The sequence below is a fragment of the Lepidochelys olivacea genome, assembly GCF_965140295.1.
Source record: "Lepidochelys olivacea isolate rLepOli2 genome assembly, chromosome: 7".
NCBI classification, from domain to species: Eukaryota; Metazoa; Chordata; order Testudines; family Cheloniidae; genus Lepidochelys; species Lepidochelys olivacea.
In genome coordinates, this window is record NC_140417.1 from 21,177,053 (window position 1) to 21,200,094 (window position 23,042).

A 23,042-nucleotide genomic window follows, 5' to 3' on the forward strand; every position below is an offset into this window, starting at 1 on the left:
AGTAAGAGATGTGATTTGGTAAAAGACATAATAGGAAGGGGAGTGCTGGCGGGGGGCACATGCCAGGCAGAGTTTAAATCTCACAGACCAACCCATGCAAGTTATTTCTAGATCCCCAGGAACTGTAAACCAAGCTCAGGATTTGGGATTGGTGACGGGGCGCGGGTGGCAATAGGGACCCTGCGCTCTTTGCCTGCTTTGGTTTTCCCCCGGCCCGCGCTCCGCTCCAGCCCCAGCGCTCCAGGGAGCCCCTTCCTCCCTTCCGTAACACCACCGTGATCCAGGTGCCGGGTTTTCCCCCGCGCCCCGCCCGGCTCCGCTCTGGAGTTTCTGTTCCGGGTTTCCCCCGCCTCCCGCCCGGCCCGGCCCCGCCCCGCGGCTCCGGTTTCAGCCGCTGCTACAGGGACCCCCAAGATGGAAACGCAGGGGCTGCCCGCGCTGGAGGCGGCCCAGGCCCGGCCCGACACCCAACATGGCGGCGGTGCCGCGGCACCGAGCGCCCCGCCCGCCGGCCGCCTGCCCCAGCGGGAGCCGGAGCCGCCGCCGCCCGAGTGGGACCCGGCCGCCGCCTCGGGCCTGTACATGAGCTTCCCGGTGATGCTGCTGGAGGAGAAGCAGGAGCCGGGCCCCAGCGCCGCCGCCGCCGCCCCCGGGCCCCCCCCGGCGTCCGGCCCCGACAGCGACGGGCTCCTGCTCGTCTTCAACCTGGTGCGGGGCGCGGCGGAGCCGGGGGCCGGGCCGGGCGGCGGGGAGAGCGGCCGCACCGAGCCTCCCCGGGGGGAGCAGGAGGAGGCTCCCGGGCCGGCCCCGCCGCCGCCGCCGCTGCTGCCCCCGCCGCCGGGCCCCGGCGCGTCTGCTGCGCCGCTCCGGCGGGGAGCGGAGGCGGCGGAGGGCGCGGGCCAGGCCGGCGCGGGCCCCGGCGCCTTCTCCGGCACCATCACCATCAACAACCAGAGCCTGCTGGTGCGGATCGAGAACGGGGTCCTGACCCTGGGGCCGGGCGCCGCCGAGCCGGGGCCGCCTGCTCCCGCCGGGGCCGCGCCGGAGCCGGCCGCCCCTCACGTCCCATCGCCGCGGCCCAGCCGGGCCGAGCCCCCCGGCTCTGAGGGGGAGGTCGCGGCCCCGGCCTCGGGGGGCTCCCGGGCGCTGCTGGTCTATCACTGCCCCGAGCCCCGCTGCACCGAGACCTTCTCCCGCAAGCAGCAGGTGCGGCTGCACCGGCAGGCGGCTCATGGGGGGCCCGGGGCGGGCGGCGGCGGGCGGGCGGCGCGGCCCTTCGGCTGCCCGGTGCCCGGCTGCGCCTGGTCCTTCGCCACCGCCTACAAGCTGCGGCGCCACCTGCACTCTCACGACAAGCTGCGGCCCTTCGCCTGCGCCGCGCCCGGCTGCACCAAGCGCTTCACCACGGTCTACAACCTGCGGGCGCACGGGCGGGCGCACGAGCAGGAGGCGGCGCACAAGTGCGAGGCCTGCGGGCAGCGCTTCCCCAGCGCTGCCCGCCTGGGCGCGCACCAGCGGCGGAGCCACCTGGAGCCCGACCGGCCCTACCGCTGCGAGTTCCCCGGTAATCGCCTTCTCCGGCTGGCCTCTGGGTCTCGCCCTTCCTCTCGGGTCTTACTGGGGATGGGGGTGCGCTTCGTGCCTAGGCACTGGCACAGTCCCATGCCCCGAGAGACCTACACCCCGCCGGCCACTCTCCCGGGTGAAACTGGTCTGTGGACGCCCCAGCCCCACCTATGGTCCAGGGACTTGTGAGGTCTATGCCGGGGGCCTGCCTGAGAGAAATGGGCCGGGAACTGAATTACAGCATTGGTGGGACCACTGGGGGTCACCTGCCTCTTTGGAACAGGGAGGAGAGCTGGTTTATGTGGGGAGACTTCATAGAGCAGCTGCCTTGCTGGCGGCAGGGGTATCACAGTTCTGACCCAAGAGGCAGACATCCCCTTTAGACACACCTAGAATTGTTCATGAATCAGTCCTGTCGGGCAGCTCCCTAATTAAACATCAAGCAATGCTGATCATGTTCAGACCCATTAAGGGGTGTATCTTATGCAATATTCTACATAACTTCAAATAGTATATGAATGTGTCTCATCCATTGGTGATTGAAGGAGGTTCTGTTTCTAGCCCTGTCATGAACAAATCAATATCTTCACAGCCTGCCAAGCAATCTTTTCAAATAGTCTAAATCATGGATATTTTTGATTAAATGTAGGTGAGGTACTTACTTGAGCACTACCATACTTCAGTGTTTCTTTGGGATCAGCTGGTATATTTATATGCAAGGATGGCTAACCTGGAGTCCCTTCTTTAGACTGTCTTGTAGGTTTGATACCATGCTTATCCTGCCTGATGGTCATCTCTAGCTTGCTTAGTAACAGGTTTCAGAGTAACAGCCCTGTTAGTCTGTATTCGCATCCGATGAAGTGAGCTGTAGCTCACGAAAGCTTATGCTCAAATAAATTGGTTAGTCTCTAAGGTGCTACAAGTACTCCTTTTCTTCTAGCTTGCTTGTGCTGCCACCTTTCTATTTCCATCTGATGTTTGGGATGGACAGTTGGAATCTTTTGATCTCCATCTTCTGTCCCTTGTCGGAGAGAGATATCTCAAAGTTTTCTGATTGAATAACAGCAGAAAGGAAAAGGATATCACTCAACATATCCACATTAGACTTACATAGTGCTTTGATCAATGTACAACAATAGTAGAACAATTTTTTAATCTGTGAGCACTTTCCTCACTGTTGTCTTCTAATCTGTTGATGTGCATCAGTCCACCAGCTTTTCTAAATGACTACATCTTCTTTTTTGAGCAGTGTATCTTAAATTATACTGGTTCTGCTTTTCTCTGTGCCCAAAACATACCATGTCTAGGTGGATATTCAATTCCAGCCCATAGTTGCAAACCCTGAAGTATGGTTTAGAGCAGGGGTTCTCAAACTGGGGGTTGTGAATGACCCCTCGGGGTCGCAATCCATCAGCATCCACACTTAAGCCCCACTTAGCCTCCAGCATTTACAATAGTGTTAAATGTAAAAAAAGTGTTCTTAATTTATAAGGGGGGGGGTCACGCTCAGAGGCTTGCTGTGTGAAAGCGAGTCACCAATCGAAAAGTTTGAGAACCACTGGTATAGAGTTTTTTCCTATTTTGTGTGTCACACTGAGCTAAGATGATGTTCCCCTCTTTCCATAGGTTGTGAGAGAACCTTTATCACAGTGAGTGCATTATTTTCTCATAATCGAGCCCACTTCAGAGAGCAAGAACAGTTCTCCTGCTCTTTCCCTGGTTGTAGCAAGCAATATGACAAAGCCTGCCGACTGAAAATCCATATGAGAAGTCATACAGGTATTCATCAGGATAGTTCATAAATTGGGTCAGCTGAATGCATAAAGAAATAGTGGGTCAAATGCCGACTCAAGCTTTAGCCATTTATAAAAGCAGTCTTTACAAACCAAACGCCAATAAGAATTTTTTAAAAATGTCAATAGAAACACCCCTGAAATGTTTGTGACCAAGAGTTGGAAGAGCGAGAACCTGAAAATGACTCTAAACAACTGTCCGTGACTTATAAGTGACAGTCAGCTTCATCTTGTCAAGTTAAAAAAGAAACTTAAGTTAAAAGTAGTTCTATACCTTTCCCTCTGTCTTCTGTCATTTTTTGTGGCTTTACAATCACACTTCCTTGTCTCGTAACAGTCTTTTTCTCTGTTGTTACTGTGTGAAAGATTATGGAAACAGGAGGAAATTGACTATAGTCCAAGTGCTATCACTTGCATAGAGCAAACTGCAAGAGTAGAGAAATATTTTACTAATTTTAAGTGTTTACTACAATAGTTGGTAAAAACCTCTTCAAGGAGAAGTGGATTTTATTGACTTTTTAAGTGTACTGCGTTTTAGTTTGGACAACAAAACATAACTGAGAGAAATGGGTGAAAAACAAACCCACACAAACTGCTACATAAACAGTGAGAAGCAAATTGGGTTTTAAAAAATCTGGTTGTCCAAATTAATATAGGGCTATCTCCTGCAGTTGGATCTATGTAGGTGGATCCATGCACCCACATAGAGTGCCTTCGGGTTCCATGGAAGCTTAGGGGTCTGCCCATGCAGATCCAATTGCAGGACATGGCCAGTAGAAAAGGAAACTTGTTTGATAACTGTAAAATGATATTTTAATTTCTTTAGCTTTTTAAAGTAACTGAGGGTATGTCAACACGGGGGAAAGACATTGCAGTGAGTCTCAGAGCCTAAGTCAACTGACTTGGGCTTGTGCTACAGAGCTAAAAATAGCCATGTGGACATTCCTGCTTGGCAGTGAAACCTGAGGAGGGTTTCCGAGCCCAGGCTCCAGCCAGAGCGGGAACGTCTGCACTGCTATTTTTAGCCCCTACAGTATGAGCCTGAGTCCAGGGACCCAGGCTTGGAGACTCATTGTTGTAGGGGGGAGGGGAGGATTGGGTTGCAGTGTAGATGTCCCTTAAACTTCTCTGAGACTTCACAATATCAGCATGTATTTTTGTTACTATATGATTAAATGTGACTTTTTTTTTTAGGTGAAAGGCCCTTTATCTGTGATTCTGAAGGTTGTGGCTGGTCTTTCACCAGCATGTCCAAGCTACTAAGACATAAAAGGTAAAAAAACAAAAAGTAGTTATGCTTAAAAACAAAACCCAACACATAGCTTACTTGTCAGATCTTCGCATTGGCTAAACATGTTTTAATGCAGATAATTGTTTTAAGAGTGAATTTTAAAATCAGAGTGGTTGTAATTGATGCTAGAAATGAGAACGTAGTGAACTTAAGTTTGGGAATAGTAATCTCCCTTTTTTGTAGGAAACATGAAGATGACAGGAGGTTTACATGTCCAATAGAAGGCTGTGGGAAATCCTTCACAAGAGCAGAACACTTGAAAGGCCACAGTATAACTCACCTAGGCACAAAACCATTTGAATGTCCAGTGGAAGGTACGGTTTGTTTGTGGTCCTGTGTGCTGTTACTAGAGCACATGAGGCTTTGGTAGGTGCAAGGTCCTGCCCAGTTAAGGCTCAATGAAGGAGTGGAGCCTTGGGTATTTCAAGTCATGTTTTACTTTTTTTTAAGCCTCTTTGTAGCTTATTTTTTAAAGAACATCTAATTGAATAAATCACATTGTCCCAGACGTGAAGGAGGCAGGGGAAATGGCTAGCAGGTCATTGTCACTTGATTTTTCTTATCAGTTAGTGACTAAAGGAAATCAACTTTAGATTTAAGACTGTGATACTGTCCAGACACTATATTTATCTTTTCAGCTGACTAATTGTACCCTAGGGATAAACTGCTTGTGAAAAATTATTTTGATGTGTGGCTGCAGGAGGGAAGAATCACAAGCAATGTAAAAATGAAGATGTTTGCTCAGCATCTGATTGCTGTTCAGATTAATCTAATAGGCTGGTTGGTCATATTTAACATGGATAGAAAGTCATGCAGAAGAGTTATAATGGCCTTTTTCTATAACTCTGTAGTACATTTACCCTCCAGTACTAGTGGTCACCTTGGGTTGCCTCTTCCAGCAAAAAGGTCTCTGTAGAACTACAAATATCCGTTAAGGGATAATTAAGTGGCTAAAGGTATATGGGGAGCTTACAGATAAGACCCGTGGTTTTAAAATGAATACAAGCAAAAGATTTGTGGATCCATCTGCTGCAGGAAATCATTGAGGCACAATCTCTAGTGGGATTTTTTAAAAGGGTTTAGATTATAAGTGTGGTATAAATAGACCCAATACCATGTACCCAACTTCCTGGCTGAACAAGGAACGTTGATACTTACACTTCATGGCATAAAACAAAGTGGTTTTTGCCCTGTGGTTGTCAGGAAGCATTTCCTCCTCATGGTTTCACCAGTGGCCATTATCAAATGCTTCTATTTAAGGTGCCTTTGTGGCACTTTTCACTAAATCATTTGGGTTTTTTGCTGCTCTTGGAAGCAGGATGCCGCACTAGATGCATCAGCGGTCTGCTCTGGTATGGCATTTCTTCTGCTCCTTTGAAACTCTGCTTCTTTGCTTTGTGCTGCTTTCTTCAACTTCCTGTATTTATGTATGGCACCCGTGCTCAAGTACTGCAAGTTAACTAACTAGAACATTTTATTTATGTGACTTTGAGCTGTTTACTAGAGAATTCTAAATACTAATTTTAAGTTAAAACTAAGAAAGATTCTGTAATATGCTGTGTGTCATGTTGCAGGTTGTTGTGCAAAATTCTCTGCACGCAGCAGTTTGTATATTCACTCCAAGAAACATCTTCAAGATGTGGATTCATCGAAGACCCGTTGCCCAGTGTCCAGTTGTAATAAATTGTTCACTTCCAAGCATAGTATGAAGACTCATATGGTCAAACAGCACAACTTCAGTCCAGGTATAATATTTTAGCCTCAAAATATGGCTGGGGCAAAGGGAAGCCTAAACACTATGTATATCAGGCAAAAACTGTGGGTAAAATCCTGGCCTCATTGAAGTCGACAGCAAGACTCTGACTTCAGTGGGGCCAGGATTTTTTCTCTCTATGTACATAATATAAAATCTATAGTGGGAACTGTGACTAGGGTTTGGCTTGTGGTTTTCAGAAGTCAGTAACATCTTGAATTAATTAGATCTTGCTCTTGAAGCTTTTTCAAAATATTCTTTCTAGAACCTGATAATGAGGACTTGAAACCAAAATACTCTTAAGTCCTAATTTGTAGCATGGACCATTTTGAGGGTATTTTGGAGAGTATAAGTGTATGTAGAAATTCCTGTGCTAAAAGGAAGCTATGTTGTCCAGCAGTATGAACAAATAATGTTACTGTATAATTGTTTGCTGGACATGAGATTCTTCATCACAGTGGAACATTAGTAAACGTTGTTAAAGTAATTTTGTCTTTCAGTGATGTGGCAAACTTAAAAATTCATCCTACTTCTATCTAGACAACTAACTGACGCGCACTAAGACAGAGCTCAAAGTCCCACCTTGGTAGCATAGTGAATAGGAAAGAGAGTGAAAATTTTTTCAATGTTCTAAATATATATACACAGATGAGACACTTCTGTACAATATTTTTGATAAGGCTGGAAGGAGGATACATTACGAAGGAAACTAATACTTGATTGAAACAATTTTTCTTCTGATTGGGAAATCTTAACATTTACTATAAAGGTGAATTTGTTTTTCTTTGTAATTCTGGTTTAGAAAAGTGGGTTTTATTTAGGAAATATTTTTAGCCTATAATTTTCAGGATACTCCGTCTTCAGACGTTTGCATGCAGTGTGTTTTCTTCCCTATTAAATTCTCATGTGTCTGGTACAAGTGTGTTGCTTCTAAACACCACAGTTTCTGAGGTCAGTAATGTTGCTTCATTTATTTGTAGTGCATGTAAACTTAAAGAGTTCATCTTACCTGTTCTGGAAGAAGTATCGGTATGTTCTATTAGTAATTAGAGCTTCTGTGTATTCCCACTTTTGAGTGTTGCACCCCTTCAGCCACAGGTAGTGGCACACAACCTCCTTTTGTTTATCATTCGTCTGTTGCATTTTCAACAAGTTTAATACATGTATTGTATTTCAGATCTCTTAACCCAGCTTGAAGCAACCAGTTCCCTCACACCTAGTAGTGAACTCACCAGTCCAGGACAAAGTGACCTCAGCAACATAGACCTTGTGTCCCTTTTCTCCAATGTGTCTGGTAACAATTCTGGGATTGCAACAGATATGGCTTTAGTAAACTCTGGAATTGTCACCATAGACGTTGCTTCAGTAGGTTCTACTCTTGGTGGAAACCTTTCTGTCAGTAGCAATTCCCTAGGTCAAACAGTTGACCCTTTGATATTGGTGACAAGTAGTGATATTCCACATAGCCTGGACAGTTCTCTCTTGATGGGCACCACTGCTACAGTTTTACAGCAAAGTACTTCAAATCTGGATGATGTACAGACTGTAAATGCAGAAGCCTTAGGTTCGCTAGCATCTTTATCAGTGAAGAATTCCAGTCAAGACCTGCATGGTTTGACATCCAGCAATAATCTAACGATAGACACTACCACTTTGACCCCTTCCAGCAGCCTTGGTGGAAGCAGTGGACCTGAGTTACTGACACCAACTAAAGCTGAACGAAACTTGCTTCCTAGCTCGGATGTTGTTGGTCAACAGGAAGGCAGTAAAGTGGTGACACAGTTTGTGTTCTCCAACCCTCCAGGAAGCTACAGTGCTCAGAAAGAAATGGATCTTAGCACAGTGACTTGCAGCTCATTTTTGGTATGCAGTAACTATATTCAGTTGTCCCCAGATGACTGAAGCATCTTAACTTTGAGGATACTCCAGTGCTGCTTGCAACTTACGAGCAGACCTTTCATACTGATTTACCCAATTACATGGGTTTTTTCATGAAGGATGTAGAACTCTGTATTGACTAAACATGTTGTTAGACATGGATTCAACATGGTGAAAATTTCTTTTAAAAGGCCTGAATTGTGAGGGTGGGGGAGGGAGGACTGTGCTCAAAGTTTAAAAAAAATTTAAAAAAATTCAAAATTAACCCCCCAAGGGTGAAGTGGGACTAACAAGAAAGCATAAGGAGGGGACTATACGGTATGTCCTGTGTGTATTAGTTTCAGGGAAGGGTTTGGGCATGGAAAGTAACTGAAATTGTTAGAATTATGAGAACGAAGACTGAGACTATCTTTAATACTGCTTCCAGAAAACCATTCCCTTCCCCTTTCCAGTACTGTGTAAAGATAAATGTTTGTTTTCAGTATAAAATGTTTCCTTTTATCACAGCATGACCTTCCTGAAAATGCAGATAAACATGGAAGTGTATTTAACCTTAGATGACAGATACATGCAGGGACCCATCAGAATTTTGATTGCTACTGTTTGAGAAACTTACCAATTTTAAATCCTAACCAAAGATGAATATACAGGATAACATAAAAGATTATGAGCAACCAGCAATTTGTTAGTCAGCTTCGTTAGCTTAATTGGTTGTTTCAAACATGTATAAAACATATCTCTTGTTTGATTAGGAGAGTGGTGGATCTGCAAGGACAGACTACAGAGCCATTCAGCTAGCCAAGAAAAGAAAACAGAAAGGGAATGGGAGCAGCACAGGTGAGGAGGCATTTTCCTTGCGGAATCTAGTAACATGCAATGAAATGGGAGCACATCTCTTTCAAATAGATAAACTTACTTTAATCAGCCACAAAGTCAGAGTGAGGTGTGCTTTTTTTTGAGGATAGTTAAGATCTTCTTGCATGGAGTTTCAAATTCACTGAGTTTAAAAAACCCACACTTTAGTTTTCCCTTTCTGTTAAAGGGACCCTGGTAGGTTAAAGATATATTTAAACTCCCCCTTCCCTCACTCTCAATATCATTTACTTAAATCTACTCGTAGGATTATCCTTCAATGTATTAAAACCAAAACAATTTAAAAAATCTAATTTGCTATTTGTGCTTTTTGTCCACTCTTGGCGTTTCATTTTACTCAGCAGGGACAATGAATGAAAACAGACTCGTCAGTTTCACTTCTAGGCCTGGCTCTAGCACAGTGCTGCAGTGTTAATTTGCAAGCGCTGGAGGGGAATTTATTTGACTCTTTTTAATTGAAACCTTTCTGTTAACATTGAGTCTGAGGTAGCAGATTTTTATAAAACACAAACACTGGGCCATAGTTTACATAACTAGCCCATTTGTTTTTCTCCCCTTAAACTACAGTGGAACTCATAGCTGTCTGTTGATGTGCACTAAACTTTGCTTTGTTAGGTCAAATGTGTTCCATGGCTTGCTAAACTTGCCTAGAAAAAATAACGAAACAACAAGAGACAGCTATTTGAGTTGCAGCTGCCCCCAAGGGGAGAGGAACATTGCACTACACAATTTTTTTCCTTACGTTTCTTGTTGCCTCCTATCTCCGAAAATCAAGGTGACAGTTGTTTTTAGTTATGTCTTGAGGTAAGCAAAGGGTTACACTTCCAAATTAAACATTATTGTATCTCTTGCTTTATAGCACTATGCATGTATGCACTTCTTTTTAAAAATTCTTTCTTGTCTAGGAAATAGAGGACTATCCTTCTTTTTGTCTGTTTATGAAGTGATCTGTAATTATGGCAGCTTGTCCAAAATGCATGCTTGGTGATATCCTAGATTGAAAGGACACTTGATTGAATTTGCCCCTGTTCTATAAAACAGAGCTAGAAAATTCCCAGTTCCCTTCTTAAACAAGATTCTTTGTATCATGTCTAATGTGTCACATACCAGTAACTTAGTGACAGCCATTTACTTTCGGAGCCAATTAATCCGCTCTTCTTTTTGCTGGTATAGAGTAATAAAAACTTCTATACAGTATTTCAAACGAGTCTTGCATTTTAAAATGCATGAACAAAATTTAAATGGACACTCAAAAGTTGAAAGTCCTAGTTTAAAAATATTTACCTGTAACAATTGAAGTAAAAAACAAAAAAACACTTGATAATTGAAAAGATCTAATATGTATTATCCTCAAATTATGCTTTTTAATTTTCTTTTGGCATCTTATTCAGCATGAACAATGAAGATATTAGTGTTGCTTTTAATCATCGTATTTTCTTGTTCTCCTGGTAATATTTGATGTCTATATTGAGAAATATGGAGGGAAATATTTAAATCCAAACTAACACTTCACTGAAATTTAAACAGAAAAAAATGAAAATATAGACTACATAAAAGTTTATAATCTCTACCTTTGGGCCTATCTACTTTAATGGCCTTAGTTGGTTAATAGTAAAAGGAGACAAAGTAACTAGAGGCAAGGGAGAAAAGATGTTTTCAGATTAAATTTGACAAGTTCAAAGGAGAAACTTACCAAAGCATCAGACATTCCAACATAATTAATAAAATAACTTTATTTCAGCAGCATCAAATTCTGGCCAGAGGAAAAGCAAAGGTGGTAAAGTGAGTCCTACCAGCTTCTCATCTACCAGTCATGGCAATCGATTGTGTGGCAACATTATTTTGCCAAATGGAGGCCTAACAATAAGGGATCCAGCCACTGGCGCACAGTATGTGCAAATTCAGCTACTTCAAGTAAGAATACATGAATAAACATACGATCTACCCAGTTCTCTAATGATTTGCCAGTTCATGTAGAAGAATCTGACTGTCCTTTCAAATCTGATATAGTCTTCTCCTATATTAATATTGTGATTGTTGCATGATACCAAGGTACTTGGTGAGTAATGTATTGCTGACTTGTTTTTAAGGCTGTTTCCCAAAAGGAGCATTTTTCTCTCCTCAGGGTGAGAGTCCCTTCACACACTTATCGCCAATAATAGAAATGTTTTTCCAAGCATCTTAAAAATAATTACAAAAGTAACTGGAGTGAAGAAGGCCGGTTCAAATGGTTTTCTTAGAGAGCCACTTCATGGGAGGACCTTATACCTCACCCTTAGCTGATAATGAAAAATGAATGCTATAGTATAAACTAAAACGCTTCTGTAAATATTCCCCTTATTCATGCACATGTCGGGGGCTGGGGAGGAGATTTAGACACTGCTAAGGTGATGGGGAGACTGAGAGTTGTGAAGTGGCATGGCGGAAGCCTTGGGGGCAGCACTGAAAAGCCACAGGAGTAGCTGCACTGGAGAGGGGCCTTGAGGAAACACTGTTCAGGAGTGAGAACAGCCCCAGGAGTGCGAGCTAGAAAGGAAAGATCCTGCCCTGCCCTATATGCCGTAATAACACACACACAAATTACATTATTCTTCGAGTGCTTGCTCATATTGACGGCAGTGAACGTATGACCCTGCCGATCCAGCGCCTCCTCAGTTCCTTTTTACTGCCATGGACGGTCATTGGAACTGCAGTGGCTTGCTATTCCAAGTGCTCCTCATTTCTTCTAGTAGTTTAGTTTGGTAGCATTAATAGTTGTTAGTTTATAGTAGTTAGTGTAGGAGTGGGGGTTCTCCCCAGCCCAACTTTCCTGTTCCGCTTGGGGCATGCCTCAATCCCAGGGTTTTAAACCCTGCAGATCCTGCCATAAGCCCCCACAGCTCTTGTCTTAAGTGTCTGTGGGAGGTGCACCAAATTGACGGGGTGCAAGAACTTTCAGGGGTTTTGTCCCAGGACGAAAAAGGAGCGAGACTTTCGCCTGAAACAGCTGCTGATGGGGGCGGCCCTTTGTCCCCAGCCAGCTTTCTCACAACAGGATCCGGAGCCGAGCTCCTCCATGCAGTGCACTCTGGGCTCCGTATGGGAAGCGGTGCCAAGGAAGGATGCTAGGCATAGCGACCCAAGGCCGGCAGAAGGCGGTGCGGCACTGCTCCCATTCCCCAGTACCGCAGAAGTGGCACTGCAAGCAGAACGGGTTGATTTCTGGCGCTGAGGACAGCCACCTTGGAAAAGCGCCACTGGTGTGCGTCCTGGGGAGGAGCACCCGGCACCAACAGACCAGGAGATGACACCATTGACTTCAGCCCCGCAAGGGGGGCAATCGAGTCTGGTGCTAGTGGACTCTGGGCCAGGTGGTGGAGGACACTGAGTTGCCGGACACCTTCAAGGCCACAGGGGACTTAAGTGCCTTGATGGCACCACAGTCCCTGGCCGGTTGGGAGAAGCCTCTGGTACTGCAGCGCGTGGCACCGTCTCAAGGCAAGCCCACGATGTTGATGCAATCAGCTGCATCTCTGCGGCACCGCTCTGACTTGTGGCACCGGTCCCCAGCGTGGCACCCTTGTCCTGGCACCACTTGACCTCTCGCCGGCACTCCACCTCGTGGCACCACTCTCCAGATTCCTGGGACCAGTCACAGGTACAGCTCTGATCAGCACCACCCTGGCCTTCATGTTCCAGGTCTTTGTCTTCTGAGGTGGAGTCCAGGCATACCAGACACAAATTGGACTGTATGCATCGGGATGTGGGTGCAGGGCCATAGCAAGTGCAGTGACAAGTGCCTGTGCAGTGGCCATTCTGCACCCTGTGGGCATACCACTAGGCCCAGGGCACCCTCCCCTAGGGGTTCTGAGGTGACACTGGTGCAGACCACCCCACCACTCCCGGAGCTTGCTCCCACCACCATCATGGACCCTGGGGCGGTCAGTGTGGAAGGAGAGGCTGTGCAGGGTGTCCCCACAGCCCCAGAGTCCCATGGGGGCCTTGTACCCCCACTGGCGTCGTCATCGTTCTCATATGAAGTAGTTGCAGGGACCTCTGGCTAAGGACCGCCCCCTGTAGACATTCGGTCCCACTAGGACCTGCCACATAGGGTAGCGTGCAACATGGGCCTGCAGGCTAAGGAGGTGGTGGAGACGGAGGACCGGAGGGTGGATATCCTGGCCCGGGAAGGTCCATCGAGTGTGGCTCTGCCCCTTATCAAAACTATACAGGCCAACACAAAGACCCTGTGGCAGACCCTTGCCTCCATTCCTCCAACTGCAAAGGGAGTCGAGAGGAGGTATATTGTCCCTGCTAAGGAATATGAATATCTTGACATACACCCGCAGCCCTGCTCATTGGTGGTGGCCGCGGTAAACAAGCGTGAGAAACGGGCAGCAGGCTCCTACCCCTAAATCCAAGGACTAAGTGGCTGGACCTGTTCGGCCAAAAGGTCTACTCGACTGGGGGACTCCAACTCAGGATTGCCTGTAATCCGTATTACAGGATTGCCTGTAAGCAGATACAACTTGAATTCCTGGAAGTCCATGTTAAAGTTCAAAGAACTAGTGCTGCAGAGTCCAGGGAGGAGTTTGGGACAATTGTTGAAGAGGGCAAGGCAGTGGCACGGACTTCTTTACAGGCTTCACTGGTGCTGCATACTCAGCGATGCGTACCTTGTCCTCCGGGATTGCCATGAAGGCGAAGCACCCGAGGTGCAACATACCCTGCAGGACCTGTCATTTGATGGGGCAGGCCTGTTTGCAGAGCAAACTGACTCCAGGCTGCATAGCCTTAAAGATTCCAGGGCTACGCTGAAATCGCTGGGGGTGCATACCCCGGCCACCCAGAGAAAGCACTTTAAGCCGCAGCCTGTACAGCGTCCCTGTCTTCCATGTCCTAGGGAGGACTTGTCTAGGAAGCATGGCAGGAATGGCAGGCATAAGCCTTCCCAGCCCCCATCCAACCAGGGCCAGGCATGTGCTTCTTCAGCTCTAAGCAGGCCTTTTGAAAGTGCGCCTGGGGGCAACATACCAGCTAACAGACCGGGTCCGCAGCCCTGTTTCCTGTCCCTTCTATCCCACTTCTACCATGCTTGGTCACAAATAACATCAGATTGCTGGGTCCTTCACACGGTAGAAGTGAGATATTCTGCCTGCCCCCATCCCTCTTCAGGGACCCTTCTCACAAGCATCTCCTCAGTCAGGAGGTCCAAACTCTCCTCACTGCAGGGGCAGTGGAGGAGGTTCTTCAGGAGCTATGGGGCAAGGGATTCTACTCCCATTATTTCCTAATCCCCAAAGCAAAGGGGGGTCTCAGACCCATCCTTGAGCTGCAATGCCTCAGTTGCGTCATGAAAAAGCTGAAGTTTTGCATGGTCTCCCTGAACACAATTAGCCCTTCTCTGAATCTGGGAGATTGGTATGCCGCCCTTGACCTCAAGGATGTGTACTTCCACATATTGATACAACCCGCCCACAGACGCTTCCTCAGGTTTGTGGTCTGTCACAAACATTACCAATTTACAGCCCTCCCATTTGACCTGTCCACAGCCCCCCAAGTGTTCACCAACTGCATGTGAGTCATGGCCACCTTCCTCCGTTGGAGGCAGCTAAAAGTGTATCCTTACCTTGACGACTGGCTGCTCTGGGGGACGCTCCAGGGACCAGGTGGATGCACAGGTCCGTTTCGTGAGATCCACCTTCGACAGGCTGGGTCTTCTCCTCTAAGAGAGCAAGTCGACCCTGGTCAACTCAAAGGATAGTTTATCATGGCAGTGCTGGTCTCGAACTGGGCCAGGGCGTTCCTGCCAGAGGCTTGCTTCTAAGCAATGACTGACATCGTACAAAGCCTCAGACAGTACCCCACCACCACAACAAGGGGCTGCCTGAGGTTACTTGGTCACGTGGCGTCTTGCACATGTGTGGTACAGCACGCCAGGATGTGACCCAGACCTCTGCAGGCTTGGCTCGCATCAGCCGAATGCCTGGGGCTTGACAGTCTGGATTCTGGTCACTGTCCTGGTGCAGGACCTCGCGTCCCTACGCTAGTGTCTCAACCCGCAGACAGTGTGTGAGGGAGTCCCCTTCCACAAACCTCAACCCTCTCCGTCCCTGGTAACGGACGTGTCAGCGCTGGGTTGGGGCACGCACCTGGGAAACCTTTAGACGCAGGGCCTATGGTCCCAAGACGAACTCTCCACATCAACCTCAAGGAGCTGAGAGCGGTCCAACGATATGAGCATGCCACACCTTTCAAGCTCATCTACAGGGACAGTGTGTGGGAGTCATGACAGACAACAAAACTGAGATGTTTTACATAAACAGAGTGGAGTCCATTCCTCTCCACTGTGTCAGGAAGCCCTCCCAACTATGGGAGTTCTGCATAGCCCACTCCATTCACCTGGAAGCGTCTTACCTCCCAGGTTCCCAGAATGAGCTGGAGGAGTACCTCAGCATATCCTTCTACAACCATGAGTGGTCTGTCCGGCCAGACGTGATGCACAGTATTTTCGGGAGCTCCTCACCTCTGGAAATCGACCTCTTTGCCACATGAAGCAACAGAAAGTGCCTGCAATTCTGCTCTTTCCAGAACCACAGCCCAGGCTCTCTGACACATTTCTCCTCCCCTGGACGGAACATTTTGCTCTGAGTTTCCTCCGTTTTCCCACTCATGCACAAGGTCCTGCTCAAAGTCCGCAGAGACAAGGCAGCGGTCATGCTGGTGGCACCAGTGTGGCCTTGTCAACGCTCGTACAGCTGGAGCTGTCGGTGGATGCCCTGATTGCATTGCCCCGGTCCTGGACGTGGTTACTCAGGACCACGGTCACCTTTACCACCCTGAGCTCCAGTCCCTTCACCTCATGGCTTAGAAGCTTCATGCTAAACCCCATGGAACTCGTGCGCTAAGCAGGTTAGGGAGGTCTTGCTTGGTAGCAGGAAACCTTCCACCGGGGCCATCTACCTGGCCAAGTAGAAAAGGTTTGCAGTCTCATGTATTCAGAGCCGCACACCCCCACTGCAGGTGCCCAAACCGCTTATTCTGGAATACCTACTGCACTTGAAACAGCAGGGTCTGGCAGCATCATCCATCAAGGTGCACCTGGCAGCTATCTCTGAATTCCATCTGGGAGCAGCTGGGCGCTCTATCTTTGCCAACCCCTTGGTTGGCTGTTTCCTCAATGTCCTGGAGTGACTGTACCTGCAGGTTAGACAGCAGATCCTGGCGTGGGACCTCAGCCTGGTCCTTTCCAAGCTAATGGGTCCCCCGCTTGAACTGCTGGCGACTTGTTCGCTCCTATACCTGTCATGGAAGGTGGCCTTCCTAGTCACCATTATTCAGCGAGGAGGGCCTTCAGCTCTGAAACCCTCACCTCCAACCCTCTCTACACAGTTTTCTTCAGGACATGGTGCAGCTTAGGCCTCACCTGGTCTTTTTTCCAAAGGTTGTGTCCCAATTCTACTCCAACCAGGACACTTTTCTACCTGTCTTTTACTCTAAGCCTCATGCGAGTAGCCAGGAACGGAAACTTCACACCCTGGACGTTCAACGGGCGCTAGCCTTTTACATCGAGTGCACAAAGCCGTTTCATAAATCGCACCAGCTGTTCGTGGCAGTGGCAGATCGGATGAAAGGGCTCCCGGTCTCATCTCAGAGGATTTCGTTGTGTATCCCATCCTGCATCCGGATGTGCTACGAGCTAGCTAAAGTCCCTGCTCTGGTGCTAACGGCGCATTCCACAAGGGCGCAGGCCTGGGTCCCTATACATGAAATCTGCAAGGCAGCAATATGGTCCTTTGTTCACACCTTTGTTTCTCATTACACCATCACCCAGCATGCCAGAGATAATGCAGCATTCGGCAGAGCGGTGCTTCACTCAGCAATTCCATAACTCGGACCCCACCACCGAGGTAAAGTTTGGAAGTCACCTAATTTGGAATCGATATGAGCAAGCACCCGAAGAAAAAAAGGTTACTTACCTTTTCGTAACTTGTTCTTCGAGATGTGTTGCTCATATCCATTCCAAACCCACCCACCTTTTCCTCAGTTGGAGTAGCTGGCACAAAGGAACCGAGGAGGCGCCAGGTTGGCAGGGTCATATATTCACCACCATGGAAGCGCCACTCAAGGGGGCTCCGCAGCTGACCTGACAAGTGCTGCTAGGGGAAAAACTTTCCAGCAACTGTGCACGCACCTAATTGGAGTGGATATGAGCAACACATCTTGAAGAACAACAGTTACAAGAAGATAAGTAACCATTTTTTATAAGAATATTAAGGCTGCCTGTGAGAAATCTAATAATTCTGTCTTCAGAGCAGGGTTTGATTGATGTGCTGTAAGTGAGGCATTGGGCCATGCACTGAACCATGAGGAGAAAACAATATTGAATAGCTGCTTGCTAAGTGAGCACTGTCTTTTCTATTCACTGAATGAGGCTGGGGTTCTGTGGGGGAAAAATTCTATGTGCTCATGGCACTGGGGGGTGGGGGTGGAGGAGGAGGTGTTTCAAAATAAGTTGCACGGGGAACCTTAATCCTGGCAGTTTGTAATTTTTGAATGTCTGACTTTGCAGCCTTAATGTTCTTTTCATGTAACTTTTATGTGCAACTTCCCAGAGCTTTTTTTAAAAAAGCAATCTGAAAAACCAGATTCCATCATGTCATCCTAGTGACACTGGTCATCGGCAGCACTGTTGGTACCTTTAGATCCACGCCACAGACCTCTACCACTTAAAATAACAGACTGATAGCAGTAGTAGATTGTAATCCATCTTCATGGATCAGCACTGGGTGGGATGAGACACGTTGCCTGAGGGCTTCACAGATATTTGCTAGCAGCAGACTAACGGTGAGACTTGGAAGTCTTGGATTTCATTCAAGGCTCTGGAGGGGAGTGTTCTCTAGTGAGCACAGAGCCTTCTGCTAGGTTCTCCCAAGCTTGACCTCTTCTTGCCTCTTCCTCTCTAAACTGTCTCTGTCCCAGTCCCATTCTTCTCACCTTAGGTGACTTAGGTGGTTTTCTCCTCCATGCTGCTAATGCATCAGCAGGGAGGACATTGAAAGCAGAGAAGAGACATGAATTCAGCCTACAGAAGCTAGAACTACAGTTGCAGGGAAGACCCCGTTCAGCACTTTGCAGGGCTGGAGCGTGCTTACTGTGGATGGAGTCCTCGCAGAATGAAAATGTGAATCTCTACTGAGCATTTGTGAATTGAGAGCCTTAAAAGGTCAAATTTGGACAGATTTTCATAGGAACAGCAAAAGTCACATGCCACATGCACAAGGCCCTGCCTTACCTAACTTCAGGGACCCGCTCCTAAGCTCAGGGGGCACTGGAGCTCTTCAAAGCAAAGGTTGCCAACATTTTTTAACATGGGCAAAGCAAAGTATTTTTCCCTGGTCTCATTTTTGGAAACAGCCGAACCCTTCGGCCTTATTTTCTCCATCTGTCGTGCCGCCCCCCACCCCCAAATATTCAGTATGGAAAATTTCTGCCCAAATGGTTAAAGTTTGGCAGTTATAAGCAGTTGAAAAGACAGGGTCTTCTAACAGGAAATGTCAGGCAAGCTTCCACCCTACATGCTGCTATCTCACTGGGGAGCAGTAAGCTGTTGGCCAGACCTGGAGGTGTTTGGTTTCCAGAGGCCGTTCAGCTCACCTACCCTTAGTATGGGGTGAGCCACGTGCAGAGCTTTTCCTCTTTTCCCCCCATCATGTGGGTTGCCCCAGGACCACCACTTTAGTAGCACAATGGCCTTGAAGTGAACACGTAGCTTTTGTAGTAAAGTTCTTGAGAATCTGCAGTTCCCACATGTGACTGAGTACTAGGGGGGATTGGTTCACCTTCCATGAAACCACTGGAAACATTTCTTAGGCCTCATCAGCCTTCAAAGCTGGGGTGCTTTAGGACACTACCCTTTGTAAGGTCTTAGCCAGTAAGGCACTTTTCACCTTTCCTGATTTTTTTTTGTAGTGGTGAGAGTGAAGCTTGCTATGTGATAGGAGATACTTGGAAATCTTATGTTTGCATTATGTTTTTCCCTTCACAGGATGATCCCACAGGAGAGGGAGACTTGCCCTTTCAGCTCAGCTCTCAATCTTCCTCATCACATTCTCAACTTACAGTGGACTTACCTGTTCATATCCTTCAGGTACAGCACCTTAGAACTCTGATTTCGGTTGTCAAGTTAGATACAATGAAAACAATTTTGCACCGATGCTTTCGCTGTCCTGCACTACAGAAGTACTCTACTTTCAGACCAAAGTCTAATTTCACAGTCTCTAGCTCTTGACCACAAGAGGTTTGCCATTTTTTTTCCCCAAGTGCCCCCATTTTTTGTTTTGCCCCAAAGGGTAACATCAAGAAAGACGTTCCGTGACTGTTATGATAGGTGGCCAAGAAGAGAGGGGAAAACTGGGAGCCAGACTTTCAAAAGCGCTCTGCACTTATGGTTGTGGGGCTGGATTTTCAAAAAAACCTCTGCTCAGATTTAGGCACCCTAAATATGATGTGACCAGATCTTCAAAAGTACTCTGTACCCAGCCGCTTCTGTTAGTAATAGCGGGGCTGTTGCTTGCCAACTGCTCCTGAAAACATGACCACTTAATGGGTGCCTGAGTGGAAGCTCTGCTGGATGCTGAGTGTCAAATCCCTAAACAAGTACAGATTGAGCCGAAGTGATAGTTCCCAAAAGGAAAGTGAAGACATTTGTAGATCCTACTCTTCCATAGTGACTGGGATTCAAATAACTCCAGCAGCAACAGGGAGTGATATTTTTAAACAGACACAATCTAGTGGCAACTACCAGAAACATAAAACCCCTTTAACAACTTGGGCTACTACCAGAGAAGTACCTTTAGTGGCAGCTGGGACATGGAAAATATCCCTGCACTAGTAAAAGTGTGCAAGAAAACCACTGAAGGGAAGGGAACTGTCTTTTACCCTGCGCTCTGAAAATCACCTTTGGATAGCAGCGTGGGTCTAAATTCATTCATTTTTTGGAATATCTCTTACCACTGTACTTCCACCAAATGCCACTTGCATCCCAAAAGCATCCTGTGCAAAGACAGCTGAAAACTGTCTTGCTACCTATTCAAGATACTCCTAATATCTACTATTCTAACAAGCTGTTTGTCTGTGAACATGGACAGCTCCATAACAGAGAACCAAGTGCTAACATCTTCGTGGAGAGAAATAGATCACTTTTTTTATGACTGCTATGGAGCTTTCCATTTGTCAAGTTAATTGCAACATAGTATTTGAGCCAAATATTAATACCTTTTCCAGTAGAAAAAAAAGTGGTTTATATAGCTTCTTCCCAGAAGTATTCACGTCTTGAACAACCCTATAATAAATTGGTGGGTTCAGAAGGGGAGTTGGGTTATTTCAAATTCTGAAGGGTTAACCTGAAGGGAAACAATATTTTTTAAATGGTCAATTATTTTGTTTCTTTTGTCAGCAACAGTCAGGATCCATCCCTACCCCATCAGCATTTTAATGAAATGCTGTTGGCAATCCAGCTAGATCAGTGTGCAACCCAAGAGTGGGACAACTTTAAATTTACTGTGAACAGTGCATTTGGCTTCTTTGCATAATCTTGAATTAAGTTAGAAGATAAAGAAATATTACAAAAAAGGGAATGTGTGTTACAAGCAATGAAAACATAATGGGGTGAAAGCTTTGTCTGAATTCCAAACTTTGTTTACTTTGTTTTGACAGGAACCACACAACTCCACAGAAGACGATGCAGGTTCTGATAACTCTCAGTTCACTGGAAGCACAATAAACTTACAGGACCTGGAATGATTGTTAGGAATATTAATTCGAAAACAGAATGGTGCAATCGTATCTCGACAAAGCAAATATAGCTGTATTCCAGTTTCTCAAAAAAAATATGAAAAGTAAGAGTACGTGACTATGATCACACACTTAGTGTCAGTTACCTGAAAAAAGAATTAAAAAAGAAAAGAATCAGCAAATCCTACTTAACATGCCTGTGTAAGAGATTCTTTCTGTCTTGTGGTCAAAGATGCTCGGGGCAGACTTGCTGAAATCCCATTGTAGAAAAGTGCCATAGCTATTAAACTTCTAACCAGGGTAATAGTTTTCCTGTTTTCACAAGAAAGCAAATTTTTCACAGCTAATGAACAAATACAAACTTAAAATCTTTCATGTGACTTTTAAACTTTTCCTCCATTAGGAAAGGTCTCCTATGTGCCATGGGTGATAAGGAATTAAAAAAAAAAATCCTGAAATTTTTTTTCCCAAACTTGTTTCAGACATCTTATATGTTGACAGCAAGTTGTGATAAAATTATTTTACAAGGCAATGTAGGAAAGTAGTGTCCAGAAAGCAGGGAGAAGAAATGAATTAAAAGTCCCTTGGATAGCAAACTGTAGATTAAATATTAACTGTGAATGAGTTTTGATCCCTATGTTGAGCTTCCCCCTCTCATTCATCCTGAATGATATTTAGCTGAATTCTTCCAGCAAGAATTGAAAAAAGAAAGCTTTGTTAGAGAACTATACTCTCCATTAGCAATTAGCTAATGTTCCAACAGCATTTGACAAGTTAGATCTGTCTTAACATTTCCTATTTTGGTGGAATGTTTGACAGCCACTTAATTCACAGCACCTTTGTTATGTCTTTATAATACAAAAAGTGTTGCCAGGTTACTCATAACTAGCCACTATCGTTTAGTCTAGATTTTAATGAAGATCATTCTATCTAGTGACCATAGTGTCCAGCTGGCCTACTGATTATGCAGTTGTCAGAGTTTTTAGAGGGAGAGGGAAAGTATTGTTAACTAGGAAGAATTGCCTCATTTGAAAAATTGCAGTTTCTAGAAGAATAGGTATATGTACTGTACTAACTGAATTGCATAAGCCTGAATAAGCATAGGGTTGTGTAAATTCTCAGTGGAAAAAACAAAACACCTTTTGGTTATTAAATTTTAAGGTAGTAACTTAAATGTTTATGCTGATGTATTGAATGCCTATAAAATTATGTATAGGACTTTGATAAAGGGGTGTGTGTTTTTTTTATTAATGAGTTGTGTGTATGCACGTATGTGTATATATTTTTTACAGAATAAGATGTCATGCAGAAGAACATTGCGATCTTCCTAATATTGCACATATTTATTTATTTAGTTATACTATTGTTGAATTCACCTGAGGTTGTTTAGAAATGCTTTTACTTCCTGTGCCTTTTGAACTATGTATATGTCCGGATAAATACTTTTTTGTTTCTGAGACTTGAAAGAACTATACAGGCTATTTTCACTTCAAACTCTGATTTGCAGGCAGTATTTTATCCTCTGGTTGAACTAATGTTGTTTTTCTGTCTGTGGTGGCTAAACAATTTGAGCATTGGATATTCCTATGCTCGTGCCCAAGGGATCTCTAGCCTGCCTCAAGTGAGGTCTCCAAGCCAGAATGAGTCAGTGAGGAGATTTCACCCACTTGTTGTGGGGACTGCTGTTTTGTTTGATCATGGAGTCCAATGTGGAAAGATTAAAGGGGCTTATGAGTCATCTGCAGGAGCACAGCACTGTTGAACAGACTACTGGGTCTTGCTTTAGAGCAGTCGCTAATGCTGTCCCTGGAAGCTGTCACCCTGAATGCCAAACTCCTCTGATCCTCATGGAACCATACCAGTTGTTCTTAAGAAAATGGCAAAGAAACATAATTTCTTTTTATGGGACTTAAAACTCCATCTGTTTCTACTTCTGAAAATGTACCTCACTTGGCTTTGTATATGAATGTAAATTGCTAACTGCTTGGGGCCGAGACTCAGGTTAATCGGCTTGAAGTCCGTTGCTGGCAATGGACATCTGAAGAACTGCTGGTGCAAAAGGATTAATAAAGCTTTTTTTATGGTCACTTTGGCATTGGGTTTGTTCTTGATG

General features: G+C 45.9%; 1 protein-coding gene across 3 annotated transcripts; it reads left to right on the forward strand.

The window, feature by feature from the left end:
- The first annotated feature begins 399 nt into the window (after positions 1–399).
- ZXDC (ZXD family zinc finger C) lies at positions 400–23,016 on the forward strand. 3 transcript variants are annotated; one of them, XM_084633045.1, is made up of 10 exons: positions 400–1,564; positions 3,193–3,345; positions 4,554–4,632; positions 4,834–4,964; positions 6,225–6,395; positions 7,581–8,266; positions 9,034–9,118; positions 10,896–11,068; positions 19,182–19,283; positions 20,852–23,016. In XM_084633045.1, the coding sequence occupies exons 1-10, from the start codon at positions 415–417 to the stop codon at positions 20,936–20,938; spliced, it is 2,817 nt and encodes a 938-aa protein (XP_084489171.1). In that variant the 5' UTR covers positions 400–414; the 3' UTR covers positions 20,939–23,016. The 3 variants fall into 3 exon arrangements, 2 of the variants coding, with proteins under 2 accessions (XP_084489171.1, XP_084489172.1); XM_084633046.1 differs by having other exon boundaries at positions 10,899–11,068; XR_014712299.1 differs by lacking the exons at positions 19,182–19,283; positions 20,852–23,016 and having other exon boundaries at positions 7,581–8,599; positions 10,899–10,930.
- Positions 23,017–23,042: the final 26 nt, after the last annotated feature.

Coding starts and splice junctions, on each gene's coding strand:
- ZXDC (XM_084633045.1), top strand. CDS start 415: ATGGAAACGCAGGGGCTGCCCGCGCTGGAGGCGGCCCAGGCCCGGCCC. Junction 8,267..9,033: donor TGACTTGCAGCTCATTTTTG/GTATGCAGTAAC, acceptor TTGTTTGATTAG/GAGAGTGGTGGATCTGCAAG. Junction 19,284..20,851: donor TACCTGTTCATATCCTTCAG/GTACAGCACCTT, acceptor TTGTTTTGACAG/GAACCACACAACTCCACAGA.